A 22698-nucleotide genomic window follows, 5' to 3' on the forward strand; every position below is an offset into this window, starting at 1 on the left:
GCAAAGATTTCAATGTGCATTGAATATCAATAAAATATTTGCAATGTTCCTATGATGGGGTCACCAAAAAGCAAATAGGTGTCTCAAAAGAAGATGAAACTCTTGAAAAGTTTTCAAGATTTCAATTGTCATTGGATATGTGTTATGCCTTTATTTTCATCTATTAGTTGAAGAGTAAATAATTGAGTGAATAATATGTAAATACCTCATCTTCAGTTAGCCTACCAGCAGGCACTCATTATTAGGTTGAGACCTTGACCACAGCCAGCAAAGAATCTGGTACTTCTAGTGCAATATCTCTCACAGACCTTTCCCAGCTCACCACAAACTTTTTAACCATTTAACTCCCAGATCAAACTTGTAATTCTTCTCACTGTCGGTCATACAATTCCTATAATGTTAATTCAGAGAATTTAGTATTGGATCAACTAGTTATCTCTAAATTGATAGTTTTCTTTATTCTCACTACTTATCTGCTTGATAATGTATTGATCTTGTAAGGAGAAATTCTGTCTTGAACACTCATGGGAGTTAAAAGGTTAAAAGGCAAAGAAATGCTTGTCTCACAGTGTTAGTCATGATGAGCAGTATATTGGTAAGGTTTGATTGCTAGCCAGTGAGATGTAGCTGTCAGATCTGAAACTATTTAAATTTTACTCTCACTAGGTAGCCATTGTCTTGCTATTATTTTTAAATAAAAAGTCAATGAAAGAAACATGCTTAACCATTAAGTTTCTTTCAAAATAGATTTTTGGCAAAATACAAATATAGTTGAATTCTATTGCCAATTATTTTGGCAGCTATTTTTGTATGTCAGAGGTTGTTTATGAAAGTGTTGTTTGAAAAGGTTTGATTTGCTGTTTTCTAGCTTGAACTTTAACTACTTTGTAGGCACAAGTGATTTTTTCAATGATATATGTTAAATTTTACTGCATGGTTAGGTTTCACTTCAACTGCTAGGGGCATGAACCTTGGTATGAAAGTGTTGTTTGAAAAGGTTCAACTTGCTGTTTTCTAGCTTGAACTTAAATTACTTTGTAGGCACAAGTGATTTTTTCAATGATACATGTTAAATTTCACTGTATGGGGAGTTTTCACTTCAATTACTAGAGCAATGAACCTTGCCCTACCTAGCCCCCCTCCCTCCCCCTCATCAACCTCTTCTTGGATTGAATACTTTAATTTAAAAAATGTTTTATCTTGACTTTCTTTATTTAAACTCCACCCCATTGCATAAAAGAGAAAAAGAAAACAAGAAATTTCTGATGTTAGAATGTGATATAGTTTCTAGTGAAATAAGTATGCATTGTGCCTTGTTTGCATCATGGCTTTCCTCAGGACAGCTCTTATTGAATTACGTGAATAAACAGACTGACTGAGTAACAATTGATTGTTTTCTGAACTGATCATCAATAAAACTTACCAAATTGTTTTTGCAATGTTGGTCAGGCTCTCTGGTATCCGGTTAGATCGCTCCATGGTTAGATCGCTCCAAGTCAGATCGCTCCATACGGAAGTCAGATCGCTCCACTCAAAAGTTAGTTCGCTCCATCAAATAAGTTACTTCGCTCCATACATAAGTTACTTCGCTCCATGTAGAAACCTAATACACTAACTTACTTCTGATCTTTATAGTTTATAGTTGATGATGTGTATTGCGTCTTGCGATCGGTCGAATTACCGATGTTGGAACAAGTGTTTCAGTGTGTAATGAACGTAGAAAACTAATAAACTAACTTACTTCTGATCTTTGTAGTTTATAGTTGATGATGTTGCTTGCGATCAAGTTGCTGAAATATAAAGTGATCGACGATTCGTTCACATATAATAATAATGACCAACAATGAATATGATTTATAAATATTGCTTTCAAAGAATCGCCATTTTTAAAAGTTGTCAAATGCAGCCGTGAGTGAGACTGGGTTCGACTCCGGTTAAAAATGGCGAGTCTTTAGTCGCGTTACAATACTCTTTCTTTTCTTTTCCCTTATCCTTCTGTCTTTTATCAACCTTCCACGTTAGTTTTCTTCATGGAGCGAAGTAACTTATGTATGGAGCGAAGTAACTTATATGATGGAGCGAACTAACTTTCGAGTGGAGCGATCTGACTTCGGTATGGAGCGATCTGACTTGGAGCGATCTAACCATGGAGCGATCTAACCGTAAACCGGCTCTCTATATAGTTATCGAACTTTACTAAGACCCATTAGTCGGCAGGAATTTCTATCCAAGCAAAATGTCATGTATCATTCAGCTGTATTTTAGAATTATCCTTAATAACTTAACAAAAAATTCTTCTAGAATAGTAAATACGATTCCAGCATTGACTTATGTTGCCATATGTGATATTTTTGATAAGCTGTAACCACAATCAGAATAAAGGCGTGTAATCAAATTCAATCTGAATGGCTTGAACTGGTACATTTCTCTCCGCTGAGATCAGTTTGATGTTCCTAACAACTGGGCCACAAAGCCATCCATTGGTACTGTAGCTGGACACCACATCAGTAATGCATGGGTGCAATAGGACCAACTAAGTACTCAATTCATCAGTTTAAGTGCATTACTATGCACAGAATGACACATGCAAACCATAGCCTGTCTATTAAATACGGTAGAACAGTCCGGGAATGTCTAAAAGTGTTTAAACTCCGTGGGCTTCTCTTTCTTAACCTTGTCAACTAGGCTAGTATAAGGTGTTAAGGTCTCACCTAATGATTACATCCCTTGTAAAAGTGTTCAACTGTTCACTAGGGATACTTTCCTAATACTTTCCTGAGCAATTAGCAAGCTCTGAGCATAATCTAAGATCTTGGTATCAAACTAGGTTGGACATTTTCTCTAATCTTCAAGAAGAAAAACACGCATAAGGGCACTATCCACCAGTTTTTATTTTTAGTACGAATGGTTTGCCTCGGAAAACACGACGGTTCAGCGGCAGATGAATGTTCTGTACAAAAGTGCTAACGTAATTACAGTTAAAATATAGTTATAAACTCTACAGAATATCTTGGCCAAGTATTGGGCTACAATGAGGGGAGCTTTAGTAACTTTTTCGTAGCGATTATCAGATGCCCTGAAATGTTCAGCTAACACCTCATGCCACCGAGAGGCGTCAAACCTTGGCTTAAATTACTTATCCAAATTACTGGCTGCACATTCAATGAACAGCCGGGAATTCGCATAACTTTTTTTTCCGGCGCAGAGCTCCTCATGGAAGCACGTAAGTCGCTCTAGAAACACCGATGTAATCTTATCGAAATTTCAAATATTCTTGAGTGAAATTTCTGTAGCCATGTCATTGATGTGTATCCCCTTCATACGATTTCCAAGACATACGCACACTACAACATTTACATGCTCTAAATAATAAAAGTTGGAAAAGTTTCTTTTTTTCATCCATGTTCTTCAAGGTGGTTTGCCCTTCTTTCGATTTCAACTAGAACAACAGGTTCCTCTTCGGTTCTTTGTGAATTGATTTTCCCTGAAATACAGTCAGTTGTCTCTTCTGATTTCTTGGTTACATTTGCATCCATATGACATTCGGTCGCGTGATCTGTGCCGCCGGTGTTCGTTGTAGAAGGTACCTCTTCGCTTGAATCGATTTCATCATCCACCAACTGGATCTCGATTAATCCATCGTCATCAACAGTCTCAACCGCTTCTTTACATTCCGTGGCTTGCAGGTCTTCCTGAACTTGATCACCGGTAGTATTCTCGTCAGTGCTGCTATCCTCGTGCACCAGATTTCTCTCGAAGTCGCACCCCTCGATAGCACCTCCTTCTAGAGACAACCGCACGTTCTTAGCGAACACTTCAAAATCAGTGTCGACTTCTGGATCGAAGAGAGGATTTAACGGGTCCTCTAGATTTGGATTGTACAGTAAAAACAGCAATCCGTGAACGCAGTCCTCCAGAGTATTGGTTTCTGCCCACTCACTGAACAGATTTAAGCATATATCCCCCTGATCGTCAATGTTTGGGTGATAAATTTGTGTGATGCAGGTGACATTTGGAGCATTCTTTGGATAATCGTTGGCTTTGATTTCGAATTCGAACCTGCCTCCGTAATAAAGACCATCGTTCGGTACAATTTCCACCCTGATTGCATCCAAGTTTTCCTCGTAATGGGTAACATTTGCCTGATTGTTCGAAAAGCTGGCAATGCTCTTCATGAGGTTATGGAAATCTTTTGCCAACTTCCCACACATTGTGCCTGCGATCGCAGAGAAAATACTTAGTGAAATAAACTCGAATTAAAATCGAAACTTCGGCTCCTCTCATCGAGTTTTCATCATTGTAAATTATAGAATACCCACTAAGCTTAAACCTCCCTCTTTTGTACCGGTAAAATTTCTGAGCTCCGCAAATGTTAACTGTTATGGTGCAACACCGTGCAAAAGTCGTGAACAACATACGACAACCAATAAGAAGGCGACAAATTCGTTGCATCATCTTCAAGGTTAACCCAGGGAATACCCCTCATATCTCGTTTCAAAAACAACTTAAAGTGTACTATTCCCATATTCATGTTGAAGGAAAATGCAATTTCAGGGAAAATTATCTGGAATGTAACCATTCCTCGTTTGTTTATATTTTTTTATATAACTCGTATGTCTTAATTTATGGATGTTTTCTAGTTTCTGTACGGTATATAGATTTTGCTTCCAACTAAGTGAAAATTCGAACTGAGAGCAAATAAAAGTGGAATTTTCGATGAGGACAAAATACATCAATAAATTACTAAAATGTATTAAAACAGATAAACAATGACATTCGATATATATATTTGGATAAAAATGCGCCTGCGATCAATAAGACATCGACAAAGTGATCCCTACCCACCTCCCCCGAGGTCGGTAGAACATCGTGGTATTCATCAGACTGTGGCCGGTGAGTTAGTTTAATCATAATTCTGGAGGAGTTGTGTTAAAAGGACCTAAAAATTATGGTTCACTGGAAAATCTGTTCCTTAATGTTTATTGGTTACTTATTGAAAGGGTTAGTAGTAGCTTCACAAGCCGGCAATCTGGGAGATTTAGCAAAAATTTTGGCGCAGTTGGCCGGTGGAGAAAATTGTGCATTTCGATGTCCGAAAGGTAAACGTGTTCTTGGTTGTAGTAAAATTTAACGGAACAGTTAAGGGTAAACTTTATCTCAAGTGTATAACCCTTACTTCATCAAAAGAAAAAGGGTACATTTTCGTTCTTAATCTCAGACTTATCCACCCCAAGAAAAACTAATTTCACCTTTTAGACTTTGTGTTAGTATTTCAGAAATACACTCTCAAGTGTAATAAGCTTGAAGCTGAAGAAAACGAGATCTAAATCTACCGGAAATTATCGATGAAGAAGAAAATATATCGAGGGTGTAAAACATAACTGTAGTTTTATGTATTGCTGTAGTTATTCTCTCATACGAATTAGAATGCTTTATAAAAGTACTATATAAACAAATTTGTCCGTGAGAATGTAACGTTATACTTGCAACAGTTGGCTTCTTTGACTGTATTATAAGTAGCTGACATGGTACGTTTTGATTGGTTCATTTGATATTATTTATTCACCTGCTAGTCTGTGTTTACCATTAATAACAATATTAATAAGGTAATTATCCCAGTTTTGACTCTAAAGGTTCCCATATTATTTCTTCCCTAATATCTGCCATAGTTTCTAATAATTGTAGTTCTGATGTAAAATCAAACAGTCTTCCCTTCATTACTTTCTTTTCCTCTCATTACATACATATCCTCTGTTGGAAAATCCTACATGTAAAGCTGTTGAACTGACAAACACATAATTACAGACTCAGACTCCTAAGATGGTATTAAATTATTTGTTTCCACATCTGTGGTTGTGCAGTGTGCCCCAACCAGACCTCAATAACTGATCATATTCAATTTTAAGCAGGTTTTTTTAATTGTGGAAAAAGGGGAGTGATTGGGATGTGATTAAAGAGTAAGGAGCTTTCAAGTAGTTTCTTGCTTTTATCATTGAAAGTAAAATCTTTCTTATACAATCTATTTTGGTTTTATTAACTGAGTTGATAATGTAAATTGTCCACAGTAAAGCATTTTTAAAGCTGATTAAGCAGCAGTAACCCTTTGTCAGAGAAATCCCCCCCCCCCCCAACAGTGTAGCACCACAGATTCTTTAGAACTTTACCCCCACTTCTTTCCCATCCAGACCGCATGATATCTTGAAAATATTTATTAACCTTGGGATAACACATAATTTTGGCTCCAATGTATTAAAAAAAAACTGAATATTAGATGGTTCTCCATTGTGTTCTCATTTCAGGTTATAAGCCTCTTACTAATCCAAAGCATAAACCCTCAAGTGATGGATGTGGTTCCATGGGAATAAAGGTATAGTTTGAACAAAAATAAAAATGATAACTTGTAGTCTAAGGGTAGTCACTGGAAAAGGAAATTATGGATTCAGAACCTCTGAGCAGAAGTTTGCCATGGTAAGAACCATACAGTACACTGGGAGCAATGCATTCATGAGACTGATACACACAAGATTATCTATACTGCTGGGTAGAGAGAACATTGAAACACACAATGTCTTGATGAAGAATAAGACAGTCACAATAAATGGAGAATAATTATAGTCTTTTCTTGAGCATTTTCTTTTATTAACTAAACTGAAAAAAAGATCTTTTTGCAGTTTTCCCGCTATTATATTAGTGACATTAATGTTTATAGTTATAGGAACAACCATGATCTTTATCTCCCTGTGAGCACCGTTCTCTTAATGACCCTACTAAGATTTCCTCATATGTTTTCAGCTTGACACTTCCAATTTTGCTGGTTTTACAAGATGCTGTGATCTCCATGACATCTGCTACGACACCTGCAACAATGACCGCACTCAGTGCGATGATGACTTTAAATCCTGTTTAGACAATGAGTGCCTTCTCACAGGTCTGGGAAATAGACTACCAAAGAAGCAGTTGGATGCATGCCAGACATCGGCAGATCTAATGTACTCAGGAACACTTGCCTTAGGATGTGCATCGTATAAAGAAGCCCAGCGTAATGCTTGTCTTTGCAATGGAAGGACAATAACTAAAAAAGAAATGGAAGAGTTGGAAAGAAATGAGGAATTATGATCTACAAAGGGCAGTGTATCTGTTTTCAGATTTAGGTGTTAAATAATTATTTCAAATAAAATTTTAATGAGAAACATTGTGTATATGGTCTTAAATATTGTTTAAAAGACATGAAATAGTTACTTTGCTTTGGGTCAGATGAAGATCAAAAATGAGGAGGATAATTTTTTGAAAACATCTTCTTGGAAAAAAAAAACCACCTATGGAACAGTGTTAAACAGAAATTAAAGAAATTTTCATAAGCATAATTAAAACCCTTCACAGATTGCCCATACATGTATAAGATACAAGCGGGCAATTTGATCCTGTCACTGTCATGCCTCAAATCAACTTAACACTAATGTATATTTCAATTAGTGTTGAGAGGCCAAAATGGACATAATTATGTCTTACCAGTGACGTGTAATTTCCTGATCATCCCTTCTTTTTTACTGATCGTCCTTCTCTTTGAATTTTTACAAACTCTTCTCCCTTAAGCTGCAGCAGATTCTTTAAGTCTTGCACTGGATGTTGACTCTCATTGGGAGTCTTTGGAATACCAAGCAGACGGCGAACAGCAGGGAATTTAAAGGTTATATTCTGAGCCAAGCCAAAGAAAGCAGAAACTGCCCAGTAGAGACACATTGCCTGCAAAAAAAATTACCATAAAATATGAACCAGCACAGAGACATGGTTTTCTGACCAGCTAAGCTCCTAAAAGTGACAAAAGAGAAGGTTCTCACACGTTAAACGGGGGACTGGGTTTTGGTTAGTGACTTGGTTATTTTCAGTGACTATTGTTATTTGTTGATCACTTTGGTCACATGCAAGAGACTCAGCTGGGGAAGTAGAAAAGGTCCTACCTATCAGAGGGGTTTTGTTTCACTAAATGGACATTTTCAGAAACTAAACAACTTTATGACAGGAAACTTACTGAAGGAACTTGAGCTGCAACAAAGATCATACCCACAGATACCAGCCTTAATGTATTTGTTAGAATCTGCTGAAATCTGGTTGTGTTGTGTCGGCGCAGGGCATGAAGCTGGTGATCAGAGAACAAAACTCAACATAAGGGTTATAAACATTATATACAGCTGCCCTCAGTTAAAGAAAACAAACTATTAACAACAATAGAGAATTTACACGTGACCTCCAAAGGCCATATTGGTCAACCAAAGCAATAAAATTTATAATACCTTATCATAAGAATCGTAATTAAATCAGTTGATGTAATTATCAATAATTTAAATTTGCATTATAAAAGTTAAGTGAAAATTAATTATTTCTATTGTTCACCTTACAACATTTTAATTCACCAGCTAATCTAATTGCCTACCTCACTGAAATTAAGAAAAGAAAAACAGAAATCCAATTTTTTGAAAGCAATGTGGCTCTGATAACATTGTAGATACATGAATTTTAAAACTACATATTTATTCCATGATCAAAGTCCATTCATTTACAAAATATTGAACACTATGAAAATTTTACTTATCTCTACAAAAAAATAACATCCAGAAAGCCAAAATTTCATGGCTGTATTGCAAATGTGTTTCTCATTTCTTGAGCTTATGGATGCAACTTAAATCATTTGCAATCATGCACTGTAAAACAGAATAGTTGATTCCTGATGCACCCATGTTATTGCATACTCTAGGATTTGTTGAAATGATTTAGTATTTGAATATCAGTCCATAGGACACTACTGACTTTCATGAAATTCAATTGTGCTACAAAGCAGACCAAACAGAAAAAGTACTAACAAGGGATAAGCTGCACAATTCTTAAAATCTAGCCCTCAAAAAAAAAAAAATATTAAGGTAAGGGATTGATCATGTGTTTGATGCAACCCAGTTCAATTAAGGATTTCATTTTGCCACATTAGCTTTCTCAACAAGTTGATTGTGCTTAAATTTGTTCTAACAAAAACTGAGTTTTCAGAGTCTGTCACCAACATAAAAAATCACCTGATCAACAGGTGGCCAACTATCACCTGTTATCTTGTCAGTTTTATTTTGGTAACATCCAATTAACCATTCTACTTAAACACAAAATATATCATTGTAAACTTCACTCTCCTTCACATTCTAAGCTTATTTGCCTCAAATTTGAAGAGCACTGAATACATAGACAGCTCTGATAGTTTTGGAAACTTGTTTTTGCTTCTTTAAAAGCCTAAAAGTCAAACTTTCCTTTTCAAAACTACCACACCCAAACTCCACCCAAAATGTCAAGCCATGAAGCAGATGTAAACAGTAAAATCTTGGTTCAACTATGAAATGAAGTAAACAATGAGCAGGGCTGGAAGTCCACACCCTGAGTGCTGTACCACGCCTATAAAAAGGCAGGGTGCTTATACAACAAAACATTTATACAGTACGTTTGACTCTGTGATGAGAAAGGTTGTAGATGGAGTGGCATCAGAGTAGAGTGAAGAAAGATTTCTGATCCTAGGTAAGTCAAACAAGAAGTTTTTGTCAATTTGCAAGGGCAATTTGTGAATTAGGATAAAGATTTCCCTCTCTGATGCGAGGGAAAAACAGACAACATACAAGAACTGAAGTATAGTCAAAATACTTCATAAAAGGCTTTCCATGGGATGAAAATATAACAAATTTATGCTGTGAACTCTATCACTGACAGTCTTGTGTGCCACTCTCAGATAGCATTAAAATAATTTATTTTAAATTAATTTTGATCATAGAATCTAGGATCAGAGCAGTATGATTAACACTCCACTCCCAAAGAAACCCAAAAATCTATAGCTTTATTTAAAAAGCTATCAACAGATGAAGCTGAGAAAAGTGTACTACAATGTGCCCGATTGTATAATATGTAATTGTGCAGTCAACACATTCTAAATGTAAAATTGATGAAACTTTTTAAATTTTATCAACAAGAATCGAATAAGAGACTTTCAGCACTTTCTTAATATTTGGCATTTTGGGGTATTGGCTTGAATTAAATTTTTATCAATTTTCAAAAACCATTTGCCAATAATTTACTTATAAGCCATCAAATGATTCTTTTTAATCAGTATGGTTTACATTCAACATCAATAACTAAATCATGAAAAGAACTTTTGAGCGATAAATGTGAATATTTTTAATCAAGCATTATCATATTGTATGTGACTCAAATTACTCACTTCAATATTGGCAAGATTAAAAATACCAACAGCACAAGGTATAATCAGGGTTGGGTCTGCTGCAGTGAGATCTGGAAACCAAAGGGCTCCCTCATGTGCGATGTCTGGGCAAGGAAGGATTACTTCACCTGAAGTGAAATGAATAAACTGTGAAGTGTAATAAAACAACCACACAACTGGCTCAACAATTATTCACTAAAAGCAGATGTGATTAGTAGTGGATATTTACTGAAGAGCAAAACAGCAAGGCAAATGTCCACCACTTTCACTGATATTGATTAAGCGAATAATCATTTTAAATTATACCACACAGAAACCAAAGGATTAGTTTACTTTGGTCAATATACCAAACAAATGGGTCAGAAATTCAACTCTTGATGGGATTGAGCAATTTCATCTCCTCAGTGGCTTGGAGGCAAATAGTACTTGTTAATCATTTCAGAACCAAGCAATCAGCTCTTGTGAAAAACCTCTGTTCACCTGTGTGGTGCATACTAAATAAATGTAAATGATTAAGTCACAATTTCAAGATAACAAATCCTGAAGGCACCTTTCAAATACCTAGAGTTCTGTTTGAGGCAAACAGGAATAAGCTTATTTAATATGTAACTGGCCAATACATCAAATACAACAATACTTCTCCTATAGTGCTAGTGGCTCATAATTAGCCCTTAATTTCAGTCTAATTTAACATTTTGTCCATTAATTTGTAGATTCCTAGATTTCTTGAACTGGTTATGGCTGCAGCTCCCAGCTTTCCCACTTACAAATGGTGGGAAACAGATGACAAGACCAAAAGGCTTTACACTGAGCTACTTGCAGAAAAGCTTTCCAGCCCACGAAAATCAGGTGCCACTACTCTCAGCAGAAAGCCCTCCAATGGGAAAGATGCAAGGTCTCAGCTAACATCATCTCCTAAACATGATATGCCCAAAGTCAATTTTAGCTGTGATGAAAGAAATTCCAGAAAAAGCAAAGAAGAAAAAGGTGAAGGAGAAGACAAGAGTGGAAAGTACACTTTTGAAACCATTACCATAGACACACTTGCTAAGTATGAGTACATCAAAAGTCCAAGAAAGCGAGCTGCTAGCACAGTACCTGTGAGTTTCTTTGAATCAGCAGAGAGTCCAGACAGCAAAGGAATTAATAAAGCTGCTACAAGTGGTTACAAGGATAATAAAGAAGTTGGTGACAAGCTGTTGCCAACAAAAGTATCATCAGAGGACTCCAAGGAAGGAAAAACTGCTTCATTTTCAAATGGGCATTTTCTTATTTCACAGAAGTTTATATCAACAAAAAATGATCATGAATTGCAAGGACTGAAGAAGGATGGTGATGTAAAAGATGATTCTAGGAAAGGAGCTTTGATGAAGAAAGAGAAACCTTCACGTGCCAAACTAGCAGAAATCCCTGAATACACCTCCTCTGAATCTAGTGAGAGCTCAGCAGATGAAACAGTGCTCCTCGGAGCAGGAAATAATGCAAAGAAACCAATAACAGCTCTGACGTCAAAAGAATCACAAGACAACAAGAAAACTGGAGAAGCTGACAAACCTTTAAAGATTGAGGAGCTCAGCACAAAGTTTCAGTATCTAAGTGAGGAAGTTGCTCAACTAGAGTTTAAAATGTTTGAGTTCTCTGATGACATAAAGAAGTTGAAACAAGCTATGGGATTTCAAGATACCAAAGTTGAAAATTGTGAAAAGGAAAAAGCAAGCACCAAAGAGCCGCCTGTTGTGAAGAAAAACGAGTATGGAATGACACGCTCAAAAAGCTTCACACATGCTGATAAGTTCAACAGCAAGGCTTTACTGATGAAGCAGAATGCTTCACCAAGCAAGATGCTGGCAGCTAAACCTGGTGGGCTTCTTTCAGAAAAATTACCATTGGAGGGTACAAGCAAAGAGGATGCCATTGCTGAGTTGAAGAAGAATGGAGCCTTGACTGAAATCATCAACAAAATAAAGGTGCAAGAATTCAGTGAAGATGAGATTCAAGAAATATTGAGATGTGCAAAAGATAAGTACATGAAAAAGCCAAATTAGAAGAACAAAGCAAGAACAAGGCAACACTTGGAAGAATGAGCAAATGACTGCTCTTTTTAAATATACTGCAACAACAAAATTAATTCTGGGTAAAACATGCTTGTTCAAACATTTTCAACAATGACATGTAAGCTCTCATTTTCTAGAGACAAGAAAGGTGTGAAAGAGTAAATCAAGTGGATAGACATAGAAGATAACTAAAACAAAGAGGGCATTTGGAGACATTTTACAAGATGTCTATATTCCTATAATTTTATGTGAAAATCTGCTGTGTAACAGTTAAGTAATGGTTTATAAAAATATTTATTTCATACCATTTTCATAATGAGACAGTATTAATTTTGATGCAATTTTCACACAAATAATCAAACAAATGCATAATTTAAAAGAATAAGGATCTTAAGTCAAACATAAAAAGTCACAAAAGGTTTCAGCCTGGGACACCGCCAAATACTCCTGGCAGCTCTTGTCAATTTATTTCTTATTACCCCTTTCCCCTCCTTTAAGATATTTTAGCAGTGCATGTAATTTTTCTGAAATGATAAGGTAGTTTCTATAATAAAACTAACGCATTCATTTTCAAGATAACCACTTCGTGATTTCTGAACAGTTTTGAACTACATACTCAGACAACTTCATCTTAGTGAAACTACTAAGTAATCCCATTTTACTTTTTTGTACTAATTAGCTATAACTTTCACATCAATGATCATGCAATGTTCTCAAACCTTATTTTGACTAATATGTTGTGTGACATGTACAAGCTAGATTCCAACATACCATATTTTATTCACTTTTCATAACAAGTTTTTTAAAGGAACATTTTTAACTTGGATTTTGTAGTTAAATTGAGAAACAGAATTAAAATGAAAGAAAATCACCCATGTGAGTGTAACAGTTATGATCACATTTAACTATTAGTGGATTAATAAAAATGAATGTACCAGCAAAGTTAATATCCACCTCTCAAGTTTTCCAACACTCAAAGGGGAATAGCAACAGCAGGTGAAAAGCATGTTAAAGCTCACAGAATAAAAAGTTTCATCACACTTTGTTGCAAAAATCTGTGTGTGAATGTTAGCTCTTTATCTTAAACACCTCCATTTTAAAAGATAAAACACATTGTGATCTACAAGGAAGGGGATGTTAAAGCATCAAATTGATAAGTGCATTAATGAAAATTTGCTTATTAGCTATACCTGCATTCCTTTGCCAAGGAAAGAAACCAGCCAGGTTTCTAAGTGACAAGGAGAGAAAGAACCACAGTGGAAGCTGAGTCCATGGCAATATTGAGAGCCTCAATGGACTGAGTCCTTCAGACTTGTAGTACTCAGAAATCATCTTTCTACTCTGAAAGATTGTTTCAATACAAAAAACTTTATTCATCATGTGTTATTTATATTAAGTAACATTACATCTGCAAAAACTTTATATACATACCCATTCATATAAACCAGGTGATCATGGCATAAGCTCTTGTAGAGGAATACAAAAGCCATATTTGATGTAAGGTTAGCATCAACACTGCTTTTTCTGGATAAGATAAATCAAGGGTGCATCTTGACATTGAAACTCAGTAATCCGGGAAAGAGGCTAGAAAACCTGATTGGTTGATGACTGACTTTTAGTAGAAGCCCACCCTCTCACAATCCCCTGTTTTGGTAAAGGTATACTCATGTAATATGCACTTAATTTTCTACACATTTCATTCTTTGCAATGTCATGCAATAATGCTGTGAGGAAACTAAATATCACCCTCCTTCAAAACCTTTTACTGACCCAAGAAGACTAGTGATAAAATATTCTGAATTGAGCTTGAATGAAAGCTTGAAAAGTGGTGAGTTCATGGTGAAAATTTTTCAAATTTTGGGGAGAGCAGAATTTTTCCCAAGTGAAAAGAGATTTTCAACAATTCTTTGTTGAATAGCTATCAAATCTCTCAAAGGTTTTTTTGATGGTAAAATTTTTGTCATGATGCACTGTCAAATTGCTCAAGTAAAAGTATTTTAATGACATTAATCAAAGTTGTTGCTGAAATTTTTTCCCAGATGTGCACTGAACAGGCAAGTACCTTAAAAAAAATGTTTGTGAGATTCAACAGCTATGGACAGAGATTAAACTAATAAACTAATATCCACAAATATCCAGAAAAGGAAAGGATCCCTACTTTTCTCAAATATTGTCTCTCTGCTTCTTCAGGAGGTTGATTTGATCTGCGACACTCTCCAACTACCCTATGCTTAAGAGCTTCAGTCATCATACTAATTGTTGGTTGACGCATTTCAATTTCAGCAAGAAGTTTATTCTGATAAATCGCCAATGGAACTGTGACTATACTTCTCAAAGCAACTGTAGAGCCAACAATCACTGCCCACCTTAAAAAATTAAGAATTACAAATTTCTGATTGACAAGTAATAACTACCGTAGACAAGAATTACTAGTGTGGTTCATGTCAATGTTTTCGCAAAGAACGCAATAAGTTGGCCAATTAGAGAGTAAAGTGAATAAAAAGCAACACAATCCAGAATTAATTTCGACAGTGCTTTCATCTATTGCAGTTGTCTGACTGTACAAGTGCAGTTTAAATAGGCTGAATCCAATTGTACGATAATAATAATAATAATAATAATAATAATAATAATAAAAAGTAATAAAAATAACCCCAGAATTAGTAGACAAAAAATTCTAATTTATTCAAAGACAGAGCTGACAAGCATGAAGTAAATTAGCTATTTACAGCCTGACTAGATAATATGGTTAACATATTTCATCACGAACCATGGAAGATGAGTCCAAGTATGGACTGTCTCCAGGAATACTTGAAGTGCATACACAGGAGGAAGATCGGGAGAAAACAAGAAAAAATACGACGGTGCTTCATTGCTACTATGCCTCTTGTCTTGAAGAGTGTAAAATGAAGGTGTAGTGGCAACGTTTGGATGAAAAAGAACTCTCGCGGGTCTCAATGTCTGTTGAAGATACCAGAAATACTATTTCAATGCAAAAACAATCAAGTTTATCGAATGTAATTCTAAACAAGAAGAAAAACTTACCGAGTAGTTAAAACGTCTCGCCAACAGCCGTAAAGCACTCATGTTGCATTTGTCAGCTGCTTTTTATGGTCTTCTTGGGATATGTTATTTTAATCGCCAAATTTGCCGCCATGTTGTACAGCGCAAGGTGATGCAGGCGCGCATTTCCGTCACCAGGCTCACTCGCTTTACTCAAAACTATCTGGGGTGTGGTAAGCCCAAATATTCGGCTGAGTGCTCTTAAGTTCTACACTCAGTCCAAACCGCTAATAACCTTAAGTAGAGGATGCGTTGTATAGAGACCACTTAAATTATTGTAAGGGTAATGAACTGTTCCTGTGACGTGTAATAATAAAGTAAACGGATACAACACAGCAAACTTATGATGGCACGAGTCATACCGTAAGATGTCTTTAAAAAGTATTTGAAAGTAGATTTAGATATATGAAAATTCACATATTTGCACTGCGGTGGAAAGATGAAATTAGAAGATCCTCGCAGCTAAGAACACTACTGAAACTAGTAGTTGTAAGTAGGACCTGAAAAAAATTTCAGGCCCGTACGGGATTTGAACCCATGACCTCTGCGATACCGGTGCAGCGCTCTACCAATTGAGCTAACAAGCCAACTGGGAGCTGGTCAATGAATTGGGTACAAATAAACATCCGAGTGAATGAAGATTTAGATATATGAAAATTCACATTACAACTACTAGTTTCAGTCGTGTTCTTAGCTGCGAGGATCTTCTAATTTCATCTTTCCACCGCAGTGCAAATATGTGAATTTTCATATATATATATTTCAGGCTTGTTAGCTCAATTGGTAGAGCGCTGCACCGGTATCGCAGAGGTCATGGGTTCAAATCCCGTACGGGCCTGAAATTTTTTTCAGGTCCTGCTTACAACTACTAGTTTCAGTAGTGTTCTTAGCTGTGAGGATCTTCTAATTTCATCTTTCCACCGCAGTGCAAATATGTGAATTTCCATATATCTAAATCTTCATTCACTCGGATGTTTATTTGTACCCAATTCATTGACCAGCTCCCAGTTGGCTTGTTAGCTCAATTGGTAGAGCGCTGCACCGGTATCGCAGAGGTCATGGGTTCAAATCCCGTACGGGCCTGAAATTTTTTTCAGGTCCTACTTACAACTACTAGTTTCAGTAGTGTTCTTAGCTGCGAGGATCTTCTAATTTCATCAGTATTTGAAAGTGTTTGAAAAGTATTTTGACTCTATTTTTGTCAAGAAGTTACAAAGATATCATGCATAATTTCAATATGGGAGCATAACTATTTTTCTCTTCCCAGACGATGAACGTTTTTTCAACGCTCATGAACGTTATATTATGGAATATACGCTAAAAATATTTACCTAACGTCCAACGTAAAACATTTGTTTCTTTGCTATATGTTGTTTTTTCATTGTTCGTTTCCATCGTCCATTTCCTTACTGAGATAAAAATAAATTTATTTTGACAAATATTTTTAAACAATCCGATCCTTTTTGCCACCTTGTGGCTCCATAAACTTTGAAGAGTAAAACATACTCCAAAATTAAGATTAAACAGAACTAAACATGCATCTTTGAACAGCTATGCAGGTCTTTTTCACCTCCTAGCATGGAATCCAAGATCTTAACATAGGGGGCATACATATTTATCCTTACGATCGTTTTATGACCTGGCGACCGAGTTTATGGCACTGGACTTATCTTGTTCATTGCTTGGTTTAAGTTTTGAGATCGATGTAAAAACTAAACTGGCTAAGAGCCCATCTTATCCTTTTTTTTTTTGTTGCTTCAATATGACACAATCATATTTTTACTGGAAAGCAGACTTGATTAAGACTGATGGAGTGCAGGGTATTAGAGCGTGCTTTCAACCCAGCCGAGTTTAAGCCTGGCTCCAAGAGTTCTCAGACTCCACCCTCTAAGCCTCGTGGGAGTTAATAACTCCTCTGCGGAACTGTAATTCGTAAGCATTTCCCTTCCTGGCTGGGTGTTGTCAGGAGACTCGGTGTGAGTCTCAGATCGTGAGGTTTCTACCTCATTTTCATGGTCATGAAACAGGTTTTCCGTAAATTCCTCAGCATTCCTTGCAAGAATTCTTACTTGATTTGAATATGCGCACAGGATTGGTACTTCTGGGCCGTAACTGGAATTTTGGACGCTTGCTTCATCACCGAGGGTTCTGATGAAATTGTTTTGACTTTCATCACCAAATGAGCTGTTATTGTTGTTGCTATCACCAACAGCCCCGTCCTCCTCACTCGGTCCAGTCTCCTCATCAAAGCCTCGGTTGTCTTCTTGACTGCGATACCCCGGATCAGACGAACAGTTGGAAAGTTTACTTTTGAGGGCGAGCATCTCAAACTTAGCGGCTCCATTTGGCGGAAACTGAGCAAAGTCTACTGAGAGCCTCGCTTTAGGGCTGGGGCACGACAAACTGGTACGTTTGACGTGATTGTATTCGAAGCCGGCATACCCTTCCCATGAGCCCCTGCTTCCCGTTGTAGTGCTACATCCCCGCGTGCGCAAACCGGTCCTAATGCACGGGCAGAACAAACAAAGTAGAAACTGGAATTCCTTTCTGAACTGCGGGTTACGGAAGCCGTAAATGTAGGGATTGAGTGCGCTGCTTGTGAAAGCGCACCAATAGGCAGCCTTTCCTAACGCCAGCACTCTGCGATCAGATGACAAGGCGGAATTTTTGACGCTGACTAGTGCAGCGTATAAAAAGTATGGTAGCCAACAAAACAAGAAAACCACCAGTAAAATAAGCACGGTAACCGCTACTTGCTTATGGGCCGCGGTGGAACCGGTACTAGAAGTGCTTGAAAACGATACACGACTGACGCGCCGTGTGTGACGTCTGGCCGAACGGAAAATATTACTATAAGTAAAACCCATGATGCCAAGCGGTACTACGAAGCCAAACAAAATGACAAAGATGGCGAACACTTGCTCAGAAGGATTGGTAGGGAACTGGACCCCACACTGAGTTGTACCTATCAAAAAAGAACTATTTATTAGGGATCTTAAGTTGATAGTTATCTAACTAGGCCATGATAGCTTTCCTGATGGGCCACATGGCATGAATTTCCTGCGCAGTTAAATATTAGGTACTTTTCATTTTCAATCGCCATCATTGAACAGGGATGTATACTATGACCTTTTACCCTAAAGGAAAAAGGTAAGAATCGAAGAGACATGAAAGAAAATACCATATCCATCACTTTTTAAAAGCGTTTGCCGGTCAGTACTTAGAAAATAGTAAAGAGCCCGATTCAATCGAGGGTCCCAAAACTTGAAAGGAAGTTATCGAAGTTGTCACCATAGATAAAATAAATCTTACAATCGGCCAAGAGGGCTTAGGGTATTGAAAGGCAAACTGAAAGAAGCGAGGATTTTGCCATAGATCAAGTCGTACGTTTTCTAGATTAATCACAGAGTGCAGGGCAGAAAAACAAAAGAGCTTTAGTTCCTGCTATCTCAAGAAAAACCAGTGCAATTCAAAATTACTTTCGACATTAAATTACAATTTACCGATATATATATCAGTATTTATATAATTACCTGATTTAAATTCATACTCCATGGTGCCAAAGAGAGGAATACAAGCCATGACAACTGGCTGAATCCAAGTCCATAACAAGAGACCAATGGAAGACTTTCGGCTCATATGTCTGTGGTACAACGGCTTACAGATGGCAAAATACGTTTCTACACTTATCGCTGTAAGCGTCAAAAGCGAACTCATGCAGAATACTATGTTAAGGAAACCATTTAACTTGCACAGAACATCACTCAGCACCCATTCATGTTTCAAGCACGTGTACAACGAGAAAGGCATGCAGATTATTGCAACACCGATATCAGCACATGACAGGTTAATGATAAAAATGTTTGCGCGCGTGCGCAGTTTACGATGTCTGGAGACTGCCAGACAAACCGTTCCGTTCCCAATCAGAGTCGCTAGCATGATCAGTACCAGACTCCCACTCATCAGAAGGCGTTCGAGTTCATTATACGTGACCGTCGTTGGTTCGGTTGTCCCATTTATGTTTTCTACACTAACTGGGGAAAATTTATCGTTATTCATCACCATGTTGCAAGTTGCTCTCTATTGCTTGGGGATAAACACTGAAGAAAAAAGATAAAAATTATAAGACGGGTTTCACTAATATAAGAGGAACAGTTGTGTTGCAGTCTCACTTATTGAAGTTTTAGCTTTATCTTGCTAGTTTCTTATTTGCAATCCGTATCAGTTGTTCAATCCCGAATAAAAATTATCTCTATTCAGTGTACTGTTTATTACTCCTGTCTCTTAACCTAAGCAGGCTTATCGATCTTTATACCCTAACATCAGAATGCATATTCTCTATACTGTTTTCTATAGAAAAAGAATCCCGCTTTAAAGGTCGCGAGTGAAGACGGAAAATGCCGCACGCTTCCTTCCCACTCAGATGTAGGGAGAGGCGTTCATTTGATCTAAAAAACGTTCATGTGTCAATTAGGTCGAGCCGGACGGTAGAAATTTGGCTCAAGGTTTACAACGTACAAGACCTTGCTCCCCTCCCACTTGATCAATTACTGCAAAGTCTAGATAATTTTTAAATTGTTTACGTTACTAAAAATGGATAATATGTGTAAACTTGCCAAAGCTAAGTGAATAAGGAGCGTTCATTATTGACCACTAGCTCCTTTATAGTCAATAATGTGTCTAATATGCAACGACCCATACGCGGTTTTCGATTTTTTTCAATGCAGAATGGGTAGGAATACAGCACAGAAGGGTAAGTCTGCAACTGTCAGTCAACGCTCGCATTGTTCTATGACTCAGTGTTGTGACATGGGATCGCCTCGCGCTTTTAAGTTCAGTGAAAGCTTTTCTCGGAGTAAAAGTCGAGAGCTTATGTCAACTGAAAAGAATTGTCCAACCTAAGAATGCTTTATACAGAGTGACTTTTAATCCTAGTTACAGATCAGATTTTGTATGGGATCAAAAGTTAGGATTCAAAAGCCAAAACCGGTACCTACATCTCTAGTTACGCAATTGTAGTGTTTATTTTTTAGTTTATTTTTGGATAGTGAGTTTCTATAAGCTCGATGCGCTTCTTTTCTCAGTCGACAGCCCAGATAGAATCAAGGATTCTCTCTCGTCGACAACCTGCAAGAATGTACTCACACGTGCAACATATATGTCGGTAACAATAATGTTTGGTAGGGTACATACGCTAAAACCTAATTTAGTTTGATTGTCGGATATTCAGCTCTGAACAAAATATCAATAACTTAACGAAGTAGTACTGTAAGCTTTAACTCTTGAAGTGTAAACACAAGCCTCATTTCAGCCTGAAGGGTCTGAGTGGTCAGAACTGTTTGATGGGATTGAGCAAGAGTTGGTGTTTCAAACAATAGGTCACAATACCATCAACGTGTTACTCTACAGATACACGATCATTCCTGAGAGCGCATTAAAAATATACAATGGCAGAATTAAAACTGAGACAAGACAGGAATAGCAAATGCCATTTGTTCTATGAATTTAGAATTTCCATGATGAACATTCAGAAATTATTGTTACGGACGCGTTAGACGGGGAGCCTGTTATGACTTTCAGAGAAAATCCATTAGTTTTTAACTCTATAAAAAAGAATGACTGGCTTCTTATTTCTCCTTTCAGTATCAGCCTTGAATCAAATTATGAGAATAGGGGAAATGATCACCAATTGAAGAAGCTTTTAATAAGATTGTCAAACAAATTCTCCTTGTCAGTAACATAAAAAATGTAAAGAGAACAGTGTAGAAAATATAAATACCAATGTTAGAGCGGAAAAGGTGAAATAATAGATGGTTGGGAATTTCAGATCATTCAAAATGTTGTAGAGCCAAAAACCTGGTTAAGTTGCACTACCTCAAAATTTTTCTTTGGTAAAAAAAAAGCAGAAGTCGCTTTATGTTTTACATCTCTGATTACAAACAAAGAATAAGAAAAATTCATGGTGCGAAGTGTTTGATGGTCAACATACCTAACGCACGACATGCTCAATGAATTGAACAATATAACGATAAATGGTTCCGCGATAGACCTTGAACTAGATTGAAAATTTATGCTCTAGGTTTTGAGAGCATCTTACAATGAACAAAGCTGCGAATTTCTGCATTTTTTATCAAAGAAATCGAAATATAATGAGCACTAATTGTTTTATCAACAGGTTTGTGTCACGCCAAACATTATAACTTCCATTACGCTCAGTGAGACAAGCCATACATTTTTTCTTTAAATCCATAACAACAAGAATTACTTGCAAAGTGGAAAACAAAACCGAGACAAATTTATCAAGGCATTTTGACTATGCAGCTTGCGGCATCTACAATATTACATAACCAAAAATAAAAAGGTTGAAAACTTGTTTCGTTTGATTTGGAAAAAGATGTGACAAGTACGCGGTGGCTGGAAGACTGTCTGCAATACCATGCTTCTCACGCACGTAGAGCAAGTATCGTCGCCTTTAAGGGAATAGCAAACCATTTAACATTGACTTACCAAAATAAAAAACGCGCGGATTTTCCCTGCAGTGAAGTAACTTTGCTCCTTCCCGCAATATTTTCAGAACATGATCATGTTGTCAAGTCTAAGTGCTGTAACATATCCGGAGACAACATCGGACAAAGCCAGCAACAATAGCATTGTGAACATCCTAGGGAGTCGGATTTCAAGTCTATTGAATTCAGACGTTCTCCGGAAATGTGTTTTCTTTGTTCTCTGACAAGGGGCGAGGAATCGTCAAAAATACGAAAGATCATAAATTGTAAACATCTTTTCTTTACTTCGAAAGAATTAACGAAAATTCACGTTGCCTTGTGCCACTGAAAGATTTGTTTATAAACTGTTTAAAGAAATTCACAATGGAATGTTAGTAATCTTGATTGCGACAAATTAGGCAAATAAAAGAGCCACATGATCTATGAGTGACTGAGATATTTAAAGAATGGGATATGTTGATGATATATAAATTTATATGGTGTCACTTCACCAAAATAGACTCACAGAATCACCGAAAAATAAACAGCTCTGCATTGCAGGGTTTCGCCTTGATTTTGAAGACAGCGTTCTTCAAGCTGGAGACCATTAGTCACAGTGTCGCAGCTAAAGCGAAAGCCGAAAAGATTTCCGTGCAAGACAGCTCAATGTTGATTACTCCCTCATCTTCCCCCCCCCCCCCCCCTCGTCGCGTTTTCATTTTCTTTAATCTTTTCTTCAACGTATCTCCTGGGTCCCGCAGTTTCTCTCATCACTCAGACCTTCAAAAACACTTAGATCATGCATTTTGATCTCCAGCACTTTGAGCAAAGAATGGCCGTGACTTTCGATCAA

At 37.0% G+C, this 22698-nt stretch overlaps 5 protein-coding genes across 5 annotated transcripts; 2 read left to right on the plus strand and 3 right to left on the minus strand.

Annotated features, from left to right (window-relative positions):
• Nucleotides 1–2875: 2875 nt before the first annotated feature.
• LOC113666419 (uncharacterized) lies at nt 2876–4419 on the minus strand. The gene has a single exon (XM_027182197.2). The coding sequence runs from the start codon at nt 4209–4211 to the stop codon at nt 3396–3398; it is 816 nt and encodes a 271-aa protein (XP_027037998.2). The 5' UTR covers nt 4212–4419; the 3' UTR covers nt 2876–3395.
• A 438-nt stretch (nt 4420–4857) lies between these two features.
• Nucleotides 4858–7190, plus strand: LOC113666443 (group XIIA secretory phospholipase A2). The gene is made up of 3 exons (XM_027182234.2): nt 4858–5099; nt 6300–6367; nt 6793–7190. The coding sequence occupies exons 1-3, from the start codon at nt 4949–4951 to the stop codon at nt 7114–7116; spliced, it is 543 nt and encodes a 180-aa protein (XP_027038035.2). The 5' UTR covers nt 4858–4948; the 3' UTR covers nt 7117–7190.
• Nucleotides 6618–15498, minus strand: LOC113666442 (cytochrome c oxidase assembly protein COX18, mitochondrial). Its single transcript, XM_027182232.2, has 8 exons — nt 15343–15498; nt 15068–15258; nt 14456–14663; nt 13488–13638; nt 10244–10371; nt 8030–8137; nt 7510–7743; nt 6618–7072 (listed from the first exon to the last, which is right to left on the minus strand). The coding sequence occupies exons 1-7, from the start codon at nt 15382–15384 to the stop codon at nt 7531–7533; spliced, it is 1041 nt and encodes a 346-aa protein (XP_027038033.2). The 5' UTR covers nt 15385–15498; the 3' UTR covers nt 6618–7072; nt 7510–7530.
• LOC113666441 (uncharacterized) lies at nt 9156–13351 on the plus strand. The gene is made up of 2 exons (XM_027182231.2): nt 9156–9549; nt 10957–13351. The coding sequence occupies exon 2, from the start codon at nt 10981–10983 to the stop codon at nt 12286–12288; it is 1308 nt and encodes a 435-aa protein (XP_027038032.2). The 5' UTR covers nt 9156–9549; nt 10957–10980; the 3' UTR covers nt 12289–13351.
• A 633-nt stretch (nt 15499–16131) lies between the features above and the next one.
• LOC113666409 (octopamine receptor beta-2R) lies at nt 16132–21988 on the minus strand. Its single transcript, XM_027182186.2, has 3 exons — nt 21868–21988; nt 18894–19460; nt 16132–18325 (listed from the first exon to the last, which is right to left on the minus strand). Exons 2-3 carry the CDS (start codon nt 19423–19425, stop codon nt 17184–17186), a joined length of 1674 nt encoding a protein of 557 aa, XP_027037987.2. The 5' UTR covers nt 19426–19460; nt 21868–21988; the 3' UTR covers nt 16132–17183.
• Between the last annotated feature and the right edge of the window lie 710 nt (nt 21989–22698).

This window comes from Pocillopora damicornis, chromosome 3, assembly GCF_964200805.1.
Source record: "Pocillopora damicornis chromosome 3, jaPocDami1.2, whole genome shotgun sequence".
Classification (NCBI taxonomy): domain Eukaryota; kingdom Metazoa; phylum Cnidaria; class Anthozoa; order Scleractinia; family Pocilloporidae; genus Pocillopora; species Pocillopora damicornis.

Bases quoted from the DNA above. Each gene is read 5' to 3' on its own strand.
- LOC113666419 (XM_027182197.2), bottom strand. From the start codon at position 4,211: ATGTGTGGGAAGTTGGCAAAAGATTTCCATAACCTCATGAAGAGCATT.
- LOC113666443 (XM_027182234.2), top strand. From the start codon at position 4,949: ATGGTTCACTGGAAAATCTGTTCCTTAATGTTTATTGGTTACTTATTG. The intron at 5,100-6,299 runs GTAAACGTGTTC...TTCTCATTTCAG, and splicing joins TGCATTTCGATGTCCGAAAG to GTTATAAGCCTCTTACTAAT. The intron at 6,368-6,792 runs GTATAGTTTGAA...ATATGTTTTCAG, and splicing joins GTGGTTCCATGGGAATAAAG to CTTGACACTTCCAATTTTGC.
- LOC113666441 (XM_027182231.2), top strand. From the start codon at position 10,981: ATGGCTGCAGCTCCCAGCTTTCCCACTTACAAATGGTGGGAAACAGAT.
- LOC113666442 (XM_027182232.2), bottom strand. From the start codon at position 15,384: ATGAGTGCTTTACGGCTGTTGGCGAGACGTTTTAACTACTCG. The intron at 15,259-15,342 runs GTAAGTTTTTCT...TATCTTCAACAG, and splicing joins CGAGACGTTTTAACTACTCG to ACATTGAGACCCGCGAGAGT. The intron at 7,744-8,029 runs GTAAGTTTCCTG...TTTTTTTTGCAG, and splicing joins TTGCAGCTCAAGTTCCTTCA to GCAATGTGTCTCTACTGGGC.
- LOC113666409 (XM_027182186.2), bottom strand. From the start codon at position 19,425: ATGGTGATGAATAACGATAAATTTTCCCCAGTTAGTGTAGAAAACATA. The intron at 18,326-18,893 runs GTAATTATATAA...CTTTTTTGATAG, and splicing joins GGAGTATGAATTTAAATCAG to GTACAACTCAGTGTGGGGTC.